Source organism: Carassius auratus, chromosome 30 (assembly GCF_003368295.1).
Source record: "Carassius auratus strain Wakin chromosome 30, ASM336829v1, whole genome shotgun sequence".
In the NCBI taxonomy this organism is placed as follows: Eukaryota; Metazoa; Chordata; class Actinopteri; order Cypriniformes; family Cyprinidae; genus Carassius; species Carassius auratus.
The window spans coordinates 14,352,490-14,374,196 of record NC_039272.1 but is presented as its reverse complement, the minus strand read 5'-3'; the positions used below and the strand labels follow the sequence as shown (position 1 = coordinate 14,374,196).

The 21,707-nt window shown below is 36.1% G+C and overlaps 1 protein-coding gene across 36 annotated transcripts in view; it reads left to right on the top strand.

The window, feature by feature from the left end:
- cacna1ba (calcium channel, voltage-dependent, N type, alpha 1B subunit, a) overlaps positions 1-21,707 on the top strand; it is a 96,408-nt gene that overhangs the window by 2,343 nt on the left and 72,358 nt on the right. For all 36 annotated transcript variants that reach the window (XM_026211538.1, XM_026211551.1, XM_026211547.1 and 33 more), the window contains exons 2-3: positions 976-1,081; positions 1,347-1,486. In XM_026211538.1, coding sequence (XP_026067323.1) covers positions 976-1,081; positions 1,347-1,486 — 246 coding nt within the window. The remainder of the gene's footprint in view (positions 1-975; positions 1,082-1,346; positions 1,487-21,707) is intronic.

Genomic DNA, 21,707 nt, shown 5'->3' with positions numbered 1-21,707 from the left:
CTTTAAAGTTAATATCATTCACGAGTCATCACCGGCGGTCCTCAAATCTGAGTCGTTCCCAATCTGAATGATTTCGCGAAACTGGGTAGGCTACCTATTTCCCTTTCACTTGGAAAAGTTTGAGGGGATGTTTTAGTCGCTTTCCAAGGTGCTGAAACACCTACGCTTTTAAAACGCGTCCAGGGAAATGCGGAAGCGATGGAGGCTCATTGAGCGCCTGAATGTAAAATGCAGTTTTACCACAAGAGAATAAAGATTAGAATTTTGATTTTGTTTAATTAAAATTTAATGAACAAACAAGGCAACATTTCGCAACTTGTTTGTCTGGAAAAAAACATTTGGAGGGCATTTCACATTTTGTGTCCAACTTGTCTGTATTATTTAAATGAGAATGCCAACAAAAAGTTTAAGATGTGATACATTTCTGTTTGTAGTCATATTCACAAACAAACAGCAAGGAGCTGTTTAAACAAACTATTGCTAATCACTGTGGGGTGGGGGGCTAAAGAAGTCTAAATAATTAAATTCTCTATTTGTTGACGTTCCCCTTATGTTCATATGACTACAATGAGTCTACTAGTCTGACGTAAGTGTGTTTAGAGGAGTGCCACGGGAAATAATTATCCTCCTCCCCACTAACCAGCAGCTCTGTGAGGAATGACGCAGTTCACACAGCTCTTGACTGAGCCATAAGGTACCTGGGATGAAGTGGGAGACATTTAATCAGTAATTCTCTTGGAAAACTGATAATGGGGTTTTAAAAAATCTGGGTAGCTCATTAACCAAAATTACTGATAAAAACTCTCGCTTTGTCCCAGGCACCGAACTGCTCAGTCAAAAGCTGTGTGAATTACGTCACAGATACACCTGTTCTTCATTAACCTCTGCACTAGTTTCCAAAAATGTTTCCATATTATTGCGGTGAATTAATTCCAACTATTTGTATCTCATGAACTCTTTCCTTAACATCATCACTCCATTTGAGTACTTGATTCTTGCCACCATTATAGCAAACTGCATTGTACTGGGTTTAGAGCAACATTTACCAGCTTTAGACAAGACACCCATGTCAAAGCGACTGGTAAGTTGGACTTTCCCCTCATTAAACATCAATTTTGCACATAATTGGCATTTGAGTATCCTTTGTATCTGAATTCTACCCATTCTCCACCTTTAATTCACTTTATTTTACTGTATTGTGCTGCTGTGTGTTTTATAGAAGAAAAACAGTTTAATGAAAGTTGAGAGATTTAGGATTCTCTTTATGCAAAGTTTTCATTGGAAACTTGCATTTTGAGCCTTATTTTGAATAAATACCCACTCATGTCTCTACTCTCTCGTAACAGGATGACACTGAACCCTACTTCATCGGAATATTTTGCTTTGAGGCCGGGATCAAGATCATCGCTCTAGGCTTTGCTTTTCATAAAGGCTCCTACCTCCGCAATGGGTGGAATGTTATGGACTTTGTTGTCGTGTTGACAGGGTAAGTCCAAATATTCTTCAGATTGTTACTCACTTGAATGATTGCTGTACGATCTGAATGTAAACTAAAACATTTAAACCAGAGGAAAGCATTGGATATAAAATATTTGGCCATGGTCTGTCACAAAAAGAAAATGGCCAATTGTTTTGTCATTTCCGTGCTATTGTTGACAAAAACCTCAGTGGAACTGAGTTGAGAAGCAAATTGGTCTGCTTGACCCTGGCACAGGCAGTGTAGCGGATGTCCTGTACATAGATAAATGATGTTTGTGAATCTTTCCTGCAGTCAGACCAGGGTTCTGGATGCAGGGGATATGGCTTGCGCTCCAGTAGTACAACTTCCTGGTACTTTGGAGGTGTAATGGGGTGGAGAGGAAGCTACTTCATCTCCAGCAAGGCATACAGAGGGGACATTCTGATCCTTATTTAAAGTATTATAGTCTGGTGTAGATGATTGTCGCTGTCAGCCTTTCTGTTTGCCCTCAAATATCCCTGTATTACTTTTGGTTGTTTTTGAAATTTTTCCGAAACTGAGGCGAACATTCAATACCAGGATTCAGCTTTATTTGTTTAGATGTTCCTGCTAGTGTGCAACTTACAGATGCTGTTGTTTTAGTTGTATTGCATTGCCATTTCCAATATTTTTGATTGAAAAAGTCAAGATATTTTCTTATACAGGGTAGTGCAGTGATATTTTCACTAAGTATTGATTAAATTATTGGTTAGTACACTGAAAAAAAAAATTGGTGTAGAAACTATTTCACTCAGAATTTGCTGGTAAATTTCACGTACAAAGAAATTGCAAATAACACACAAACATTTTTTTTACAGTGTAGCAGGGTCATCAGAGTTAACTGAAACTAAAGCTATAAACATTTTAAAATCATAAAAAAACACAACAAAATGATAAAAAAAAAACGTTAAAATTAAAATAAATATGTAAAGTATAAAAATAACGTTATTACAAACGCTATTTTAAAAATAGGGCACAATGTTCTGTATTTTTATGAAGGAATTTTCTATATCGATATTTTACAGGTGTTATACTGGTATTTTGAATTTTGTACTGTTAGACAATTATAAATACATTTTATTTTCTTTAAAAAAAAAGATTATAGTAGCTAACTCTATAACGTTATTTCAATGGAGAATCACCAGAAGACTCATTTTATATAGGAAGAGTTAATGTCATTTAAATGGACAGCAAGTGAGACAACACGACTGGCTCCACTGGTTGCCAGGCCCCAGGGGTGTGCGCTCATCCCGGGGGACTGTGCCGTGACGGGCATGGAGTTACGGTGGAGCTGGTCCCTGTATGGTTACTGGCACTGCCTTTCTCTGGCTAATGGCAGGGAGATTTATTTTGTCCATCTACAGAGGCTTACGTCAGCCCATCACCTCACTGCAATAAACAGATTTAGTGGAAGCAGTTCTGTTCCTGCAGCGGAAAAGGCTGCGCAGAAAGCCAGAGGATATAGAGCTGTCTATTTGCCTCTAGACATCTGAGGCAGCCAATGGAGTTTATAACAGGCATAAAGAAGTCACATTATAAAAGTGGGTCTCTTAAATTAGATATTAAGGTGTATTTATAAATCATAATGCGTTTTTGCTTTTTATATATATATATATATATATATATATATATATATATATATATATATATATATATATATATATATATATATATATATATATATATATGGTAATACAAACTGGTCCATCACTAAAATCATAAAATCCTTGACAAGTAACAGATTTGCCTCATTAAAAGGTAACAGGATATGATATGATAATAATTATACTTTAAAAGGGTGCAAACACAAGCAGTTCAGTATGATCAGTCTCGGTCAATACTTATTGATCTATGTTTGAACCCCAGACTGCTGTTCGCTTATCAGAGGTGTAAATCCCAAATGGAAATGCTTTTGAATACTTGGCCCAATGAGCTTCGAGTGTGGGTGGGGCTGTCCTGCAGACATCGCAGAAACAAACCAATTGACTTACAAAATTTTTGGGGATTCACTTGGTAGATTCGGTATCAGTTTAATAAACTGCAAACTAGATTTATTATTTATATGTTGTCTTTTAATTGAATGTTTATGCTTCCATTATTTATTTTATCATTCAGTATTGTTTCACACAGAATCAGTTTTATCTGAATGTTTTATGCTATAGAATTAATCAAAGTTATATAGTAATAAAATAGGTGTATTATTCCCCTTCTTTATCCCGTCTCACAGCTCTAATGTGCCTCCAATAAGATCTTTGGACTTGCTAATAAGAGAATATATCTGATTCTCTGGGTTCACATCTCGATCAATATTGTATTGAACCAAACAGAAAGGGAATGGCTTTGCTACACCACTTTTCTTTATGGCTGTGTGTTAGAACTGTGCACTCCTTCTTTCCCTCCTTTCTCGCTCCAACCGGTTTTAGCGGGTGAGGGGTGTGGTGATGGCCAGGGATCATGCTGCTGTTGATGCTGCGATGAACCGAATGGCCGCTGGGGTTTCCTGCTCAGATCAATCGCTCTTAATGAGCTGCATGGGTTCCCTGGAGGACGATTATGTTTACAGCCTTGTGTTTCTCAGGGCCCCAATAGAAAGGGTCCTGAGGAGGGCTTTGGAAGTAGCAAGACTGTGATGAGCTTTTGTTAGTAGACATTACGTGGTGTGAGGCGTGATAGCTAAGAATTTTTATCGATACAAATTTAGCCTGAGATATATGATGCTTGAGATGCATGCATCCAACAGTGCATTACAAGAAAGCAGATAATGCTTTTATGTTCTTCAAAATCTGTTTTCTTCTGTTTCTGTTATCTTTTGCATCTTTTTTATTTATTCATTTTTAGAGCTCTACAAAAGTTGTAGTAGTATGTGTGTATATATATATCTTAATTATAATACATAATGTCATCTTATATTTTACATTTAAAAAAATTAAATGTTGAAATTATGATTTCTTCAAATTTGAATAATCTTTGTCTGTATGTAGTTTTTGTTGAAATCACAAGGTGAGATTGAATGATTTTTTTATTATTTTATTATTATTGTCAAATAGTCTGAAAGAAATGATTGAGGAAAGAAGTATCAAACTCATTTCAACCTTAATGACAAATGCAAATTTTTCTACAAAATGATTATTCCGTAATTGGCTCGGTTATACAGTTGGCAGTTTGACAGACTTTATTTAAATTTTTTGGGGGTGAATGTGAGGTTTGTTTTTATTGTCTACTAGGCTTTTATTAAGACATATTAAAAAATGATATTATGTTAATACACTTGACTGCTGTGAAGGAATCATTTAAGAATGGTATAAGACAACATTAAATGGCAAATCAAAATGCAAAAGCTGAAACAACTGATTTTCACACTGAATTTAAGGATGGACTATGAATGCTTGAGGGTCCGTATGAAACTAGTGTCAGTTTAAGACCCTTGATTTAGAATCGCCTGCTTTTTATGCAATATAGTAATGTGTGCATTACTTGCAATATGTGCTTTTCATGCAATATATGTGCTTACATTATATTTCACTCCTCCATCTGTTGAGGGCTGTGTAGGTGGTATGGAATATCCTGCTGCTTCTAGCACAACGTCAAGAAGCAAACTCAAATTTTAAACACCATCTGTCCGGAGCTTTTGCTTTTGCTTTGTCCTGTTTAATTGCTACAGTCTGCGGCGTAATTGAGTCATGTTCCCTCAAAAAATGTCTTTCTTCTTTCATCTAGTTCCAGCTCCCCTTGTATCCAGCTGTATGTGGTAAAGATGTTGTATGTATATCTCTCTCTATATATATATATATTGATCTCATTCACTGCATTGAGTAACAGCCTACACTGTGTATATTCCACCTTCCTGTTGAAAAAAAATAGATTTTGCAGTAGTTGCACTTCTTAAAGCAATATCCTGATTTCCCCTCTCTCGATTCTCTGGGAGTAGATTGGGTTTCTGTGGTTGCCACAGAGGACCTTTTCCTGTCAATACTAGTGTGTTCCTGTGGGTGACTAAAGTAATTTGCTTGAAGGTAGACAGTATTTTAGACATTCAGGGTGTCTCAATCCTCCCTTGGTGCTGACATAAATGTGGCAATGTCATTAACTGATGAAGACTTTGAAATGCTTGTCAAGTTGTCAGGGTTTTAAAAACAAGACGCTTTGTTGTGATTGATCGCTGAGTAGATTTTCTCCGCTGTGTGTACTGTATCATGTTGTGATCTGTTTGATGGCCGAGTTCTGTGCATCTTTTAGCACATAGGCCAGGTCAAGAGGTGTGGGATCGAACAGTCATGAATTTTGCATTATGGAGTTGGCGCATATTGAATAAGCTCTCCCAATGTTGCTACTCATCGTCTCTGATGATATTCAAACTAGGGATTTAGGTTGTCTTGATAGCAATGTTTAGTAGTTCATTCCGATGTCAGTCCCTGATTCTACTAACAGAGTTGATTTTTGATTTGCCACACACAAAACATTTTTATTTAAATAGTTTTAGTTACATGCAATACACACATATTTATATAGCGACTTTGGTCAATACCAATAACCAAAAATTATTTCTGCTTTAGAACCAACAACTATGGAAGCCTGTTTCCGCCACTGAATAAACATAAAATGGTAACTGCAAGTTTCTTTCTCAGACTTTCGAGTTTTGCGTAATACAAACTTTCAGTTCTGACCTTTTTTTCTTAGAATTGTGAGATATAAACTCACAATTGTGAGTTATAAAGTCAGAATTGTGAGATATAAAACTCAATTCTGAGAAATGATGTTAGAACTGTGAGATGTAAACTCACTTTCTTTTTTCTTAGGACTGTTTTATATAAACTTGCAATTGTGAGAAATCAAGTCAACTTTTTTCTCACAAATGCAAGTTTGTATATTACGATTCTAACTTTTCTCTTTTGTAATTCTGACCTTTTTCTCGCAATTCTTTGCAATTCTTTCTCAGAATTTAGATATGAATTTGCAATTGTGACGTGACAATTGTAAAGGCTGACATGTTTTCAGAATTGTAAATTTTTAACTTGCAATTCTGAGGTTCTTCTTGCAATTGCGAGTTTATATCACACTGTGTTGACTTCATTTTTCAGAAGTTTATGCATTGCAATTGCTAGTTTGTATCACACAATTCTGCAAAAAATGTTTGTATGGCGATTCTGAGAAAAAAAGTAATTGTGAGATTAAAAAGTCGCAATTTATCTTATTTGTTTTTTATTCACTGGCGGAAAAGGGGGATCAGATCAAGACTAACAGGTAGTGTCTCTTTAAGTACTTTTGAGTAGAGACAGCAGCTTCAGTTTATACGCATTCAGTCCTTTGTGAAATAAAGTATCAATAAACAAGTCTTTACCCCTGTGATTCAGCAGCAAGTGTTTTGTTTGGAGGGGTTTCTCTGTGTAAAACCTTTGAGGTTTCGTCTGAGAATGGTTGTAGAGGCTTATAGACGTGCTGTCTCTGCCTCCTGTTGAGGCACATCACTGAGACACAGTTGGGGCTTCAGTCTGACAAGTGTCAGTGCGTTTTATGAGTGAGAGCAGGGTGTTAGTTTGGAAGAAGGGGTTTAAATTAAATACCAACCAATTAACAGAGCTCTTCCTCACTTGCTCTCTCTGTATCATCTGCACTGCTACTGGCGTCTCAAGCAGGTGTCCCTTTGTTATCTCCACAGCTAACATCTGAATCGCGAGAGCACAGGGAGTCTTAGCTCTTGTGGGAACGGCCAAGCATGGGTTTTGTTTACTCGAACAAAACCTGCAACTGAGGCACTTTCCTTAAAGAAATGATAATGGAAGAAATGGATTTTCTGTTTATCAGAATTTATGCGGGTCTCTAGGATATTTCAGAACATCTGAACCAGCATAAATCAGCCTTTTGATGCAGCTTTCATTGTGTTTTGGCTTTTCTTATTTTTGAAGAATCACCATTGTGCTACTTTTAGATAATTGGCTAAGCCTAAAAATGTTCCTGTGAGGTTTTTTCCAGAAGATAAATGAAATACTCCAGAAAATAAGAGCCCTTTTATTATTGGGGATTTTCTATTATTATTATTTATTTATTTTTGTTAGCACTTATGTTTATTTAATTATTTTTAGTTGTAAGATCTTTTCCTTTTTTTGTTGACCATCAAAGTGTAGAGAGACAGGAAATTATAGGTAGCGAAATATGAAATCGATTTGGGATGCATAGCTTTGGGATGTTAACATCTCTACTACTACCAGATTTTTAATGCAGCTGTTTTTAAATCATTTTAGCAGATACATTACTTGTTTCAAAAGGAAATGCTTTAAACCAGACCTGACATGATTTGAGCCGTTGGTGCAGGTAGGGGACTATTTAATGTTAATGATAAAGCCCCTGAAATTTATTCTTTGAGGCAAGGCCTTGTCCTTTAAAATCACAAAGATAGCTGTTATAAGACATTTTATTCCCAGCAATATGTCAGAATCTACTCACAGTGATGTAAAGAGGCCGAGGCAGGTTAAATAACACTGCCCAGAGACATACAGCCAGGGAATAATTATTTCTGTAGTCTCCTCTGTTTTCAGTTGTCCTCGGATCACCTCACTGTGTCTGTTTGCTCTTGTGTAACACTGTGTGTGCGTGCATGTAAAATGAACCTCCAGACTCAATATTCGACTGCTGTACTTATTCTGCGCTCTGAAAATCTCGTAGTTTGAGGGGAGCAGTTGGGGAAATCAGATGTCATTTAATCCTAAACAGTGAGAAGCGACTCAGCCAAATATTTGAAAGAGGCTTTGTCTCATAAAGAAATGCAAACAATATCTCAGAGCCTGTCCATTTGGGTCAGGCTTTTCAGTCTCTTTGAACGGTGGATATAATTTGAGGTATATTTCATCACATTCTCTCCCGAGTCACATGGCTCTCTAATAGAGGGATTGTCTGTTTACACACAGGGATGCAGTAACAGGACTGTTTGCATTGGCTAGAGTCATTAGAGTCATATGACCTTTGTGATTCAGCTTTTCTCTATAGTGAAACAAACAAATACACTGATACAAAAATCAGTATAGAGCTATAAATCATGTTCTCTTTAGTTTTAGGTTAAATTGCCTGGCTGTGAAAAAGACATTTTAAAGTAAGCAGGATCAGCAATTGACTGTCTATTCCCTTTGCTTTTTTATTGGTCATTAGAATCCCTCTTACAAGCAGAGATAGCCATCATGGAAATGGCCTTTATCAGGAGGTACAATTTATTGCCTGCTTAGTATCCAATAAAACATTTTCACTGAAATAAGATTCACATGCAGGGCATCATATTTCAGTGTTACACAGTGTCCTAACCAGACACATTGTGACAAGTTTCCAGCTCAGAGTGATTTAGGTTAGAGCCATGTATTTAATTTATGTAGATAATCTGGATATTGTGAAATCTGTTCAGAATAAATCTGCGTTTTCATCCAACGTGTTCAGGAGAGCAGAATCATCACATATGGTGCAAAATAGAAATGGAAGTTGTGGAGACGTTTGCTTGAGCAAATCATTCAGTCACATGACTTGTTGAGTCAAGGGCAAAATACTGTACTTGGGTTTGAATGCATACATGAGGGTCTGCATGAAGAGTGCATGTGTCTTCAGTCTTCTGTGTCACATGATCCTTCAGAAATCATTCTAATTCTAAATTGTAGTCCATTACTGATTCCAACTAACATGACCATTGCATTTACGCATTTTAGGTAATTTAATAAGACTACTTTTAGATTACTTTTAACCTAACTCGTTTATTGCATTGATTGAATGTAAATATTAAAATGCGATATTTAAATGCAAAGAAAAGATATTCCATTCATTGTTATTAACAACATAAAGCGAATTAAGCATTGCATGATGTCAAGGGTTTCCTAACTGGGGTTTGTGAAGGAATTGCAGGGTGTTTGTGAGTTTAATGAAAAGCTAAAATGTAAAATGAATATAAATCATTTAAAAATGACATCAATCAAAATAATGTTTACTAAAAAATGAAATATTTTCTTTACCTACACGTCGTGTAGGCATTTTAGTAAGTGCATTTTAAAAGATGAAAAGGAATTATGGAGAATCAATAAATTATGAATAATTTATTGTTGTGTGCATATATGTGATTAAGTAATCAATAAAAAAGTAGCTGTACTCTGATTAAAGGTATTTTAAAATGTAATTTAATCTAATTACAAGTTTTTGTAATCTAATTACAAAATCCAGATTACATTTAATCAGTTACTACCCAGCTCTGCATAGCATGTATGTGAAACAGAAATCTTTTATAACATTATAAATGTCTTTACTGTCACTTTTGATCAATGAAGAATCCCTTTTTGAATAAAAACAGGAACTCTTTTATTAAAAAAGACCCCAAGCAGTTGAACAGTAGTGTGTGAGGATGGAAACCCAGCTAGTGACTTCCTGATTGTCTCTGATAACCTCAAATCTGTATGAAAGTCATAGTACACTTCCAGTACACATCATGAACTATAGATGAGGCTTATTCGCTCATCCCTGGAGACCCGTGGGGATGATGAGACAGCCACTGAGGTCAGGCAGAGTTTTGTTATGAAATGCTGTGACATTCGGACAGGTGTGTGAGGAAACCCTGCTGGGTGGAGTCCCTCCGCAGTGACAGCATGTCACCTTTCACCACAAACCACAGCGCCTCTGTTCGCTAAACACAACTATACACACACATCAAGCTGTGTAAATGTTGAAGACGGCGGATTCTGATGGCGTGATCCCTGCGGATGCATTATTAAGCATGCCATGCGTGTCCAGTAGCCAGATGTCAGTGTTATTGCAGATCACCAAGCAAACAAACAAATAAAAATAGCTTCTTGTGTAAACCCTGCTATTTAATTGGGTGGGTGACAAGGGCTGATGTTTGTCCCCTGATAGAGTCCCATAATGCGCTCAGGATCTCTCCTCTTCTCTGGGGTCCTCTTACTTACTTCTCTCTCATCCTTACATCACTGTCCTCTTTTCCCCCCAGAATTCTCTTTCTTTCATCTTCCCTCGTTCGTTCACATTCCCTCTTATCATCTGTTTCTCAGAAGTCTCTGTTTCTTATTTCTCTTGTATCACTCCATGGGCCTGCATGCTCATACACGTCAGAGCCCGACAGTGGCTGTTAGCAGGAAGTCGGGTTGACGAGAGGAAGCGATGATGCTTTAATGCTATTAGCTGGCCGTGTTGAGAGAGAGAGACTCATTAGTCACTGTATATAAGAACTGACAGCAAGTGCAATCTGCATCGATTACCTCATTTTGTTACTAGCATGGTTTTGCTAGACATACATTTCTCTGTTTGACAGAAGGTATTGGGAAATTTGTTTTAAAGGCTTTTGGGACCTTGTGTAATATGTGTCCGGCAATTGGGCATTCAACAGGGGGGGCAAAAATAAAGTGCAGCTAATTTAAATGTAAGTATTTTTAGTATAATAAAAACATAATTAGGATCTATATTATTATTATTTGAATTAAACATTTACAGTATATTAGTGTATTTAGTATAATTATATCCTTAAAGGGATAGTTCACTCGAAAAATAAAAATCTTCTGAATGTTTTTTTAACTATTCCCTCAATTTCAGAATAAATATTTAAGTAAAATTAGTTCTTTTAACCAATATTAATAAAAATAATAATTAAATATTAATTGTATACTATATATTGCTGCATGTTTCTATCTATTTAAAGGATTGTAGTGTATTGTAGTCTACTCCCAGGATCAGGAAACTGTCTTCCAAAAAAATGTATAGTTGTGTCCTCTTTTGGAAGGCCAAAAAAAGTATCCACGACATGTCGCCGGCGGCAACAGCGAGAATCAAAAGTTACACCTTCTTTCTTTGCGTGTACTTTTCGTCGGCGTTATGCAAATCTGCCCACATCATGACATAGACATGTGGGGGCGTGTTTTAATGAGACATTTTAGGAGGGCGTGGATGAGTCTTAACTTTTATAAAGAATATCTCTTTCGGTTTGAGACTTTAGTATTTGATAATTTTTAGATCTTCATGCACCAAGAGCTTGTAACACTCCAAAGAGAAAGGAAAACTTGAACTCGCATCATATGACCCCTTTAAGAAGTTCTTGTTCTGAATTTGTATTTTAATACCTTAACAGCTTTTTATGTTTTCCTCCTCAGAATAATAATAATAAGCTTTGGTCAACTGCTGAAGGGACCTGCGTTTCAAAAACGACTGATCAAAAACCTCCACATGCTGTGGCTTCACCATATATCATCCAGTGACCATGAATAAGTGTTAACTGCTCAATCACGTCTACCTAATGATAAGATGGCCTGAAGTCATGATGAGAGCTGTGTTGAGCTGAGTGGTGCTCACAGAGAAAAGCTGTTATCCATAACAAGAGACACATGATGCGTTGTGTCTGGCACTCCTCACATTATCTCCACATAAAGCATTGATCTGTGGTTATTGTCTAAAGAGCTTGAATGCACTCACATTGCGCAGAGCTCGCAAATGCTTGCCTATTAGTCGCTTGTTAGATTTTAGTGATTTTTATTTTAAGGGCTTCCATTTTTTACTTTTCAGAATAATCTGACAAGTAATCTAAGATAAATGCGCTTTGACAGACAAAGTTTTGGTCTGTATATTTTTGGTAATAATAAGGAACCTTTCATGAACACTGTGCACAGAGTTTTTCTGGATTATGTTTGCATTCACCATATCTAATATTAATTTGGCCTACTAAGCTACAGGAGCACTGAGCTCTTTGATTGACTCTTCTATTTGAAGTGCATGGCCACTGAGGTCCTCTGACCTATTTGCTCTCATAAGTTCTTAATATTTTATTTCCTGGTACTCCAGATGTTCTTTTTCGGGGCCGACATTGGTTGGCATGGAGATCTCTGTCTGTCTGTCAGTTTTTGCTTTAAATTAAATAGCTGTTTTGGTTCTTGTTTGCTACCTCACTTCAAATTCAGATATTTAAAGTCCAGTGCTAGCAGTGACATTGGTCATGGGTTTGATTCACAGAGAATGCGTTAAGTGAAAAAATGCACACCTTGAATTTAGAGGTGGGCGATATACCTCAAATTGATATGGCAATATTGAAGCCATCCTAAGATGGAACTTGCTGCTTTGGTATGGGGCGGGGCAGTTAAGTTTCGTTTGGGGTATAGTTAACGATGGCGTCAATATTACCATATCCATTTGAGCCGGATTCAGACCTCGAGAATATTGAACAAGAGGATCGCAAGCACGGATATTGCAAGACATATTGAAGTGGCAACGTTATTCTTGTTTTTTTGGCTCAGAGTTTTGACTCGTGGTCTTCTATACTCTTTGCTTGCTGCTTTGGCAAGGGGCGGGGCAGTACTGAAACACTGTCTAAGCTGTTCTCCAATCACAACACAATGGGACAGCTAAACAATCACAACACATTTAGTTTTATGGAAGGCGGACCTTTATCAAACCTGGAACTAATCAAGCTGTTTGTGCCAGACTGTGGAAGAAGGTATTTTAATAACGTAAATTATGTGAAAAATGTGTGTTTTTCGAATCACCAAGCATAAAAGCATGTTCTAGTACACCCCCAAAACAAAATCTAGACTTTGTAAAAGACACACACACGTATTGTACCTATCTTTGCAAGTATCCTTTTTAACACAGTAATTTATATCTTAAGTGAAAGTAAACAGTTGAAAAAGAAAACGTGCAACAGCGTATTGGATCCGGGCAGCTCTTAAAGTGACAGTAGTCTAATATTCCTGCTGTCTGTCATTCATGTTGATTAAACAACAAAAGACAGAAACATTTATATCATGAATATTCAAATTAATTGCTTTTAAGGCCTTTTGCTTTGTATAATTTGTAAGGCTGTCAGGAGTGTCTTGATATAGTCTCAAATGAGATTTGTATGTCCATCTTTTGAGTATGAGATATATACATACAGTGAAAGAATGTCAGTGAGAACTCCCTCATGTTCCAAATTTTCTTACCCTTTGTATCCCCAGTTCCCAAAAATCATCTCTGTTTCTCTTTAATTCCTCTCCCTTTCTCTTGCTCTATCTGTCATAGTGTTTTAATGAGAGCGGTGGAGACCTTTGTCTCTATGGTGATGAGACTGGCTGTCTCCAGTGTATGTTTCTGTCTTGCTCAGAGGTTGGAAAAGCCCTTTGCTTTGTCCCCTGATATTTCAGTCCAGCTTCTAAAACAACACTTATTTAATCTAGAGCATGGCCAATTAAAAAGATGCCTACTGGTGAGGCACTAAAGCAGCTACTAGACATAGTGTTCGATTATAAAGTAATAATTACAGGAAAAAGGGACAGACAGATTACTTTGAGTACAGAAACCTGTTCCAAACAATGACATCACTTCCACATGCCTAGAACATGCAAGTTAGCCCCTAGATAAGTCTCCATTTGTGATGCATCATGTTTTACCAGTGTCTGCCATGCATGTTTCATTCACGTTTCAGAGATTGGATGAGGAAAAGGAAAGAACTGGGATGCTGCAGCTGTGTAATTTGTATTCGAATCTGCTCCGCTATGAGCCATGCTCTACAATTACGGAGTAAGTGTGCCCCATGCCACCCCAGAATAATAGAGCCCAAATGCATGTTTAATGAACTGTTTGGCCAACTGTTAAAATGCTAAATACACAGCTAGCATTTCTATGCGCATGCTTGAGCTGAGAATGATCATTTAGCTCTGTGCCACTAATAAATGTTATGTAGTGCATTTATCTTATTATGCAGAGCGTTCATCATATCTTAAGCCTTATCATTCATTTTCTTTGTAGAAAAAAATATACCCATTATTAAATCATTCGCCTAGAATGAAGTTTAAAAGAATAGTTCACCAAAAAATGAAATTCTGTCATCATTTTACCCATTCTCATATCATTTCAGATTCTTCGGTATAATGCAAAAAAATACCCAAAACATATATATATATTTTTTATTTGACCATAAAAGTAGTCCTTATAAGCTGTAGTTATGTGATTTTCTCCTCTTTCTTATTAATTAATAATATTTATAATTTGTATTAACATTATTATTATAAGTAGGAGTTGAATTTTTGTTAGAAGTACAGGATGAATTCATGTAATATTATGCAGAAATACTTTATGTTGGTTAATTCATAACTTAATAAACAAAAAAAAACTATAAAATTAAAATAATATGCTTATATTAAACACAAACAAAAGGTGTAATCAGACTGGCTCATTATTTCATTTAATTATAATTAATTAGCATTTTATTGTTTAAATGACAATTTTTATATTATTAATCCATTTATTATAATATCCAAATATTTTATATTATTTTTTCCCCCTACATTTGAAAGATATGGCAGAGGTGTGAGAATTTAAAACTTTTTTCACACAGAGCTATTTTATTGTTTCAGAAGACCTATAAATGCAAGTTTGACATCGTCTGTCATTCTTCCTTTTGTAAATATGAGAAATCTTAATTTCTGTGTGAACTGTCCCTTTAAGAGTGCAGAAGAATTCCTCTTTAGATTCAGTCACCAGTGCATAATGATTCCAGTGATCTCTTCCTTATCTAATCTAATCTGCCTCGCGAGGGAATTGATAGCTCATCTGCACAGCGGGTTCTGGAGGGTCATTACCGAGGGGTTATGGAATCCATTTGCAGATGTGCCATATGTTTTTATTATTGTTGTGATGTTGAGAGGTCTGTTTGCATCTCCGACCACTGAAAATGAGAGCAAGCACCAGAGAGTTTTCACATTGTAAAACAGAGAGACATTCAGTGGCATGAACAAATGTATTCAACAAATGAAAAGTCTTTTTCTAATATTCCAATCATGTCATGGTAAATTTCCATCTTCATAAGAGTTTCTGTTGTTTTTCTGTACCCCGTCCCCCTTAAATTACTTGATTATTTGTAGGAGGAAGCAATAATATATCCCAGCTACAGACTCAATGAAAAACACTGATATATAGAGGGTTTGTTCTGTATTGCTCTCAAAAATTGTCACAAATTGAAAAATTATCTTTCACCTCTATAGCGCATACTTAGATTTAATCTGTTTGCGCTGAATGTGGTGAAGTAGCAATGAGCATATGCATTATTTATTTGCCTCTGAAGCCTGATGAATTATGAACAATGCATAGTGCCAATTTTCTAAAACCATACAGTCAACTGCATTAGATTAATTGCAAAATATGCCTCTCTAGCATTTTTTTGGCTCATGATGTTCTTTGTTAATCTGTTGTAACTGTTAGAACTTGCAGTTGCAGTTGTGTGTCACTCATCAATCCGACAGCATTCAGGAAGTTCTGATAGATGTCTTTGATCTCACCCTGGAGATTTCTTCAGGTATTCTAGACCTCGTTCTGTCAGATCTTCTGCCTCCAGTGACAGCACTTTGTCTGATTTTGCATTGCTTGGTTGGAGCAAACAAAGACAAACTGCATCACAGGCTTTTATTGGCTGGAGTAATAACCTGCCAGTCAAAGATCAGTCTGGAATAATGAATGGCATCTCAGCTGTGCTGACAGGTTGACTTTGACCCCACTTCTTTGCTAATTTGTGTATAAATGATGCCTATTATAGAAGCTGGAGATGCTGCCTGGAATGATGCTGGCACAGTCAGCTAAGACAAAAGAAGCCAAGCTGTTGGCTTTTGTTATCTTCCAGTTGTCCTGTTGGCATGAAGTCTTCATGGCTTGCTTGATTTTTTTTTTGTACGGTTGAATCCTCCTGCGCTGGAGTATAACTGCTGATCTCTTCAGCTCCATTAAGTAGCTCATCTCCCAGTAAGTGCTTGTGTGTTTTTATGCCTGCTTGTGCAGATGTTGCTAACTTAAGATGTTCATAAGTTTGAATGTGACAGCTGTGTGTGGGCTAATAAAATATCCCAAAACCACTAGAACCGTGCTATATATTTTGCTCACTTGTGTACTTGCATTATCCCAAATGTTTCGAAGAATTTTTTAATTCAGAGAAATATGCAATTTTAACTAGTGTCACGGACCTTGTCCATAGTGTCATTGTGTCGCCTGCCAATCATATCATAACCCATCGATTTCCGTTTTGTTTTGTATAAAACATGGAAACACCAAAGACACTTTAATAAATTATGCTTTTTATTAGACAGGTGACGACTGCACAGAGTAGCATTATAACAGAACTTTCAAACATATGATGTGTGATAAAACAGAGCTGCTTTACACATACTCACGAGTCACGACTAGTAGGAGCGGAAGCGGTGGATTGTGGCATAATAAAAGCTCCGCTGCTTTCAAGCCTTGTCATACTTGTGGTTTTGTTTCGCTTCGACAGCTTTCAGTCTCACCCTGCTTCATTCTACTACATTAATTAATAATTAGCTCAACCATGAACATGATTTCTGCCCGAGTCCTGTCGGATTGCATCGGCTGTGGGGATGAAGACGACAACTCCCATGATTCCACACTCATCATGCCTTTTTTAATTGTTTTGAATAAGTGCTTGCACATTAACTTACATATTGTGCCTTTAATTACTCCTACTCATTTAGTTCCAAACCCGTGAAACCTTCGTTCATCTTCGGATCACATATTAAGATATTTTTGATGAAATCCAAGAGCTTTCTGTCCCTTCATAGACAGCAACGCAACTGATATCCAGAAAGGAATTCAGTAAGGACATCATTAAAATAGTATGTTACAGCAGTGGATCAACCGTAATGTTATTAAGCTACAAGAATACTTTTTGTGCGCAAAGAAAACAAAAATAATTACTTAAAGAGCCACACAGATGGGAAATCAAAAATTACCTGTATACAGTGTATGATGTAGCTGTCCATCAGTGTAAACAATGTGCAAAGTAATTCAACCAAAAAAGTACACGATTTATAAAGTTATTGGCTTCTAAAGTAAGGAGTCAACTCTGAATCGCTGAAACGAGTCGTTATAGATTTAAAATCTTTTGCCCATCTCTATGTACGTCTCTAGAAACACTTTGCATAATAATCTCCGCCTACCGTCTTGGGAGAAACGGAACTCTGACCTGCCCCACCCCCCACACAGACGCTCTGGTTGGTGTGATAGCATCATGTCGGGGAGACAGTGTGTTTTTAATTGTAAAGGCAAGTTTGTTTTATTTTCACTGCCAAAGAATGAAGATCAGAAGAACCAATGGCTAAAATTCATTTTTACCACAATACCAGAGCAGTACAACAAATCCCTTTTGTTGTGTTCACAACATTTCACTGATGACTGCTTTTCTAATCTCGTTGAGTACAGCGGGATTTTCAAAGCATTTGGCCATAAAAGAGGGTTCATTACCAACTTTATTTAGAACAACGAGCATCTCCGAATCACAACGCGGAGTATGATTATGAAGTTATGTGTTTGTTTTCTCCCGAGCGTCTTATCAGTATGTGTGCTGTCTGCAGCCTTTGTCTGCACTGATCTTCATTTACAAACACGTCATTAAAATGAAGTGTAACAAGTGCTGCTAACAGATATTCTGTGATAAAGTAATCCATATGAAAACAACGCGATGTCCGTTTTTCACATCTCCCTTCATTATATCTAATGTGACCACGCCCCCGCGCTGAACGCGCTATTCAGATTCACGCCCACACAGAAGATAAAGCAGCAAAACTGTTCAAGTTTTTTATTTTACTGTTTGCTTCGTGATGAGAGGAATAAGACATAATTCACCCCAAAAAGATGCTAACGCATTGTTTACCATGATGTTGTGTGCGGAACAACCAATCAAAACTGACTATGTCAGTTGACCAATCAGAACACAGTATGCTACCGAAAGGTGGGGTTTAAGGAAACTGAATCTTTTGAACAGCTTCGCGCGAACCGTTTGGGGATCTCTGAGAATTGAAGTAATTTTAAAATGATATTTTGACAAAATGACAATGTTTTTTAACCTTGGATAGATTTAAACCTATTGTACAGGACTTATAAACAGTGATAGTAAGCTTAGAATTTTCATCTTACTGGCTCTTTAATTCAACATTTTCTTATCTCCCCTGTCAGTCTTTGACACATGTTCACGAGAGTACCACAATGCATGCTTGCAATGTGCTGTGCAGCACATCCGGGTGAACTATCCCTTTAAGATGTATGTCTGGTCAAATGTTCATTGTACAGTAGGTCTTGTTTACCTTTGTATCTGTATGAAATGCACTTTGAGAGTCTCCTCCATTATATTTTTGTCGATGAGGTCTCGATGAGTCTGTTTGTGTGGCTCTCTGTCTGCACAATGTCTAATGTGGAGCTCAATGCCTGCCTATGTAAAATGCACTTAGGTAATGGAGGTACAGCACCAACTTTAAAATAGTACTTAGCGCCATCTAGGTGACGTCCTTTGGCCTATAATTAGTGCAATAGCCTCTCAGATCTTGAACAGTGCCTAAAGGCAGTGTATAAAACTTTAATGTGTTTTGGATGCAGCTCTTGTAATGATTTGACCTTGCTCGCGATTTGAGCAACATTTCCTGAATGACGTGAATGGTTTCTAGAGATTACTTGCTGATTTTTTTTTTTATTATTCTTTTTTTATTCTTTTTTTAAACACAAAAGAGGCCAAAGACAAATGGTGCAATGGCAAGCAATTCTTCTCTCAGAGTGGCTTAATATACAGAGACATGGAGCTGATAATACAGTCAACATTTTGTATGCTCATATTTTAGAGAGTATCTCAAGAGATGTGGGTCACAAATAAATTGTTTATTCTTGAAGACAAGTCATTGGGTGACACATTAACAGAGTAAATGATTATAACTCATTCTCAGACACATTTACATTCTCAAGCTCTTTTATCCTTTTAAACGTATGATCTAGATGAGTACTATTTTAATTTACTAAAAAATGAATTCAATATGCATAATATTATAAAGTGTTTATTATTTTACATAATTTTAAAAACTATGTATTTTATGTTATAATTGGGGGAAATTTAATGCATATTTAAAAACCAGAAGCTTTAAGAGTGATGCAAAGCAATAGGGAAGATATGCCTGAGCATTCATAACTGTACATACTTTAATATACAGATATATTGATCAAACCTATTTTTTTTAAATTGTGAATTTATAATTTGAGTTATATTCTGATTTATAAATATATATTTACAATTTGCTTTAATATATTATTTTATGGTCAGATTTACATTTATATATTTAGATTTAAGGCTATATATTTGGATTTGCAACCATTTTCAGACTTATTGTTTACATTTAGTCTTTATAAATGATAGATTGTAGCATAGATTCTGATTTGTAACTTTGCATTTGCATTTTTATATTAAATATTTATAACTGCACGTATATTCAGGATTTATGATTTTATAGTCAGATTTATGTTCATGAATGAATGAGGTTATTAATATAGCGCTATTGTGTATTGCTGTACACCCAGAGTGCTTTACAAACATTTATATATATATACACACATACATATATATATTTACAGCTATATATGCAGGATGTATAATTACAAAGTAAGATTTGCATTTATATAGTTAACTTAACATTTATATATATTCAAATTTACAGCTAAATATTTAGGATTTGTAATAATATACTCCAATTTCTGTATTATTTTTTTGTTCCACTTTTTATTCAGGGTTTCTGATTATATATTACAATGTGTAACTATTATTCAGATTTGATAAAATTATTGCATTACAAACCTAACAAATAATTTGAAATTAGCTTCTGTTTGCACGTGACCTTTGTATGATGGTGATAAATAAAGAGTCTTTTATGCAAGCAGCTGAGCATGTTCTAGCATGTTCTACTCTCCCAGAGCTGTTAAAGGGCAGTGCACAGTGCTTTACTTTAGCAGAGTATCATCTTACAAAGGGCTGTGTTTGCCTGAGCATTGGATTTCCCTGGTGGATGTCTAGAGCATCTCTTGTCTCAGTGTTGTCACAGGTTGAGCCATCCTCTCAGGTTCGTTCAGTGCCTCAGTGACACAACTAGTAAATCAACAGTATTGCCCTGAAAACATTGTTACTATGCCGTATATAAAGCTAGCATTTTTAACCACAGTGTTGAATCAGACTGAGAGGGAAACAAAGACACTTCGGAGCTGGAGATGTAAGAGCAGAGATGCATCTTTCAGCTTTGATGTTTGATGATCTGATGTATCTTTTGCTGTGATGTGGGAGTTAACTGTTGGCTTTTTATTGGTCAATAGTTAGTACTCCGCTCATGTTTCAATATCACTGAATTGTTTGGTAAAAAAGTAGATGTTTTGCACAGTTTACCAGCATATTCAAAATCTTCTGAAGCTGAAATTTACGTAGTAAAGTAGTTGTTCACTAAACATTGCTTTCAAACTTACTGCACATTTCATCCAGTCATTCACATTTACATACATTCAAATATGGTCTATAAAAATGCCAAATGCTATTGATTTATGCATGTTTTATAATCAGTTATGATGCGCCAAAGTACAAATGTTTGTCAAATTTTTCAAGACATTAATAATTTTATTTATGATGCATTGATTAACAGTAAAAACGTTTATAAGCCTATTATTGGAAATAGAATATCCCCCCAAAAAATGATGTTCTGCTGAAATTTCATCAAAGAAACTTTACATTTTTTTAACATTCATTATAATGAGAAGTTTTGTAGCATCAAAACAGCATATTTGAAGGATTTCTAAAGGATCAGATGGCATTGAAGACATAAAAATTCTTCTATGCCATCTCAGAAATAAATGACTAATTAAAATATATATAAAAATATAAAATTTTAATTTATTACAATAATATTTAACAATAATAATATAACATTTTTGATCAAATAAATGCCACTTTGGTGACCGCACGGGACTTATAAACCTTTAAAAATATCGTATCGCGTCAAACTTTTGAATGGTAGTATAGCTCACATGAGGATAATGAAAGAATTTTATTTCTGAGTGAACTTTTCCAATACGCTTGTCTTTTCTTGCCGAGGAGACAACAAATGTAGAACAACTTGAACAGTGCAAATGAGGTTATATACTCTGAGCAGACTTTTCTTTCTCTGAAGCCACTGACTGCAAGTATTAGTTATCACACCAGTGCCTTTCGGCTTCCTTTCTTTCTGTCCTCGAGCAAACATCCATCTGCCTTCAGCATCATCCAGTCCCATTTAGTTAACTGTCACTGTGTCCCCATACCAGCTGCGAATCCAAGCTGTGCTTTGGGCCATAATTTGCTGGGCTGTCCCTCTCAGTGAGGCCAGGCTCTTCTGTTTGCTGTTTTTATACTAAAAATCACAGCAGAGCACACTTCTGT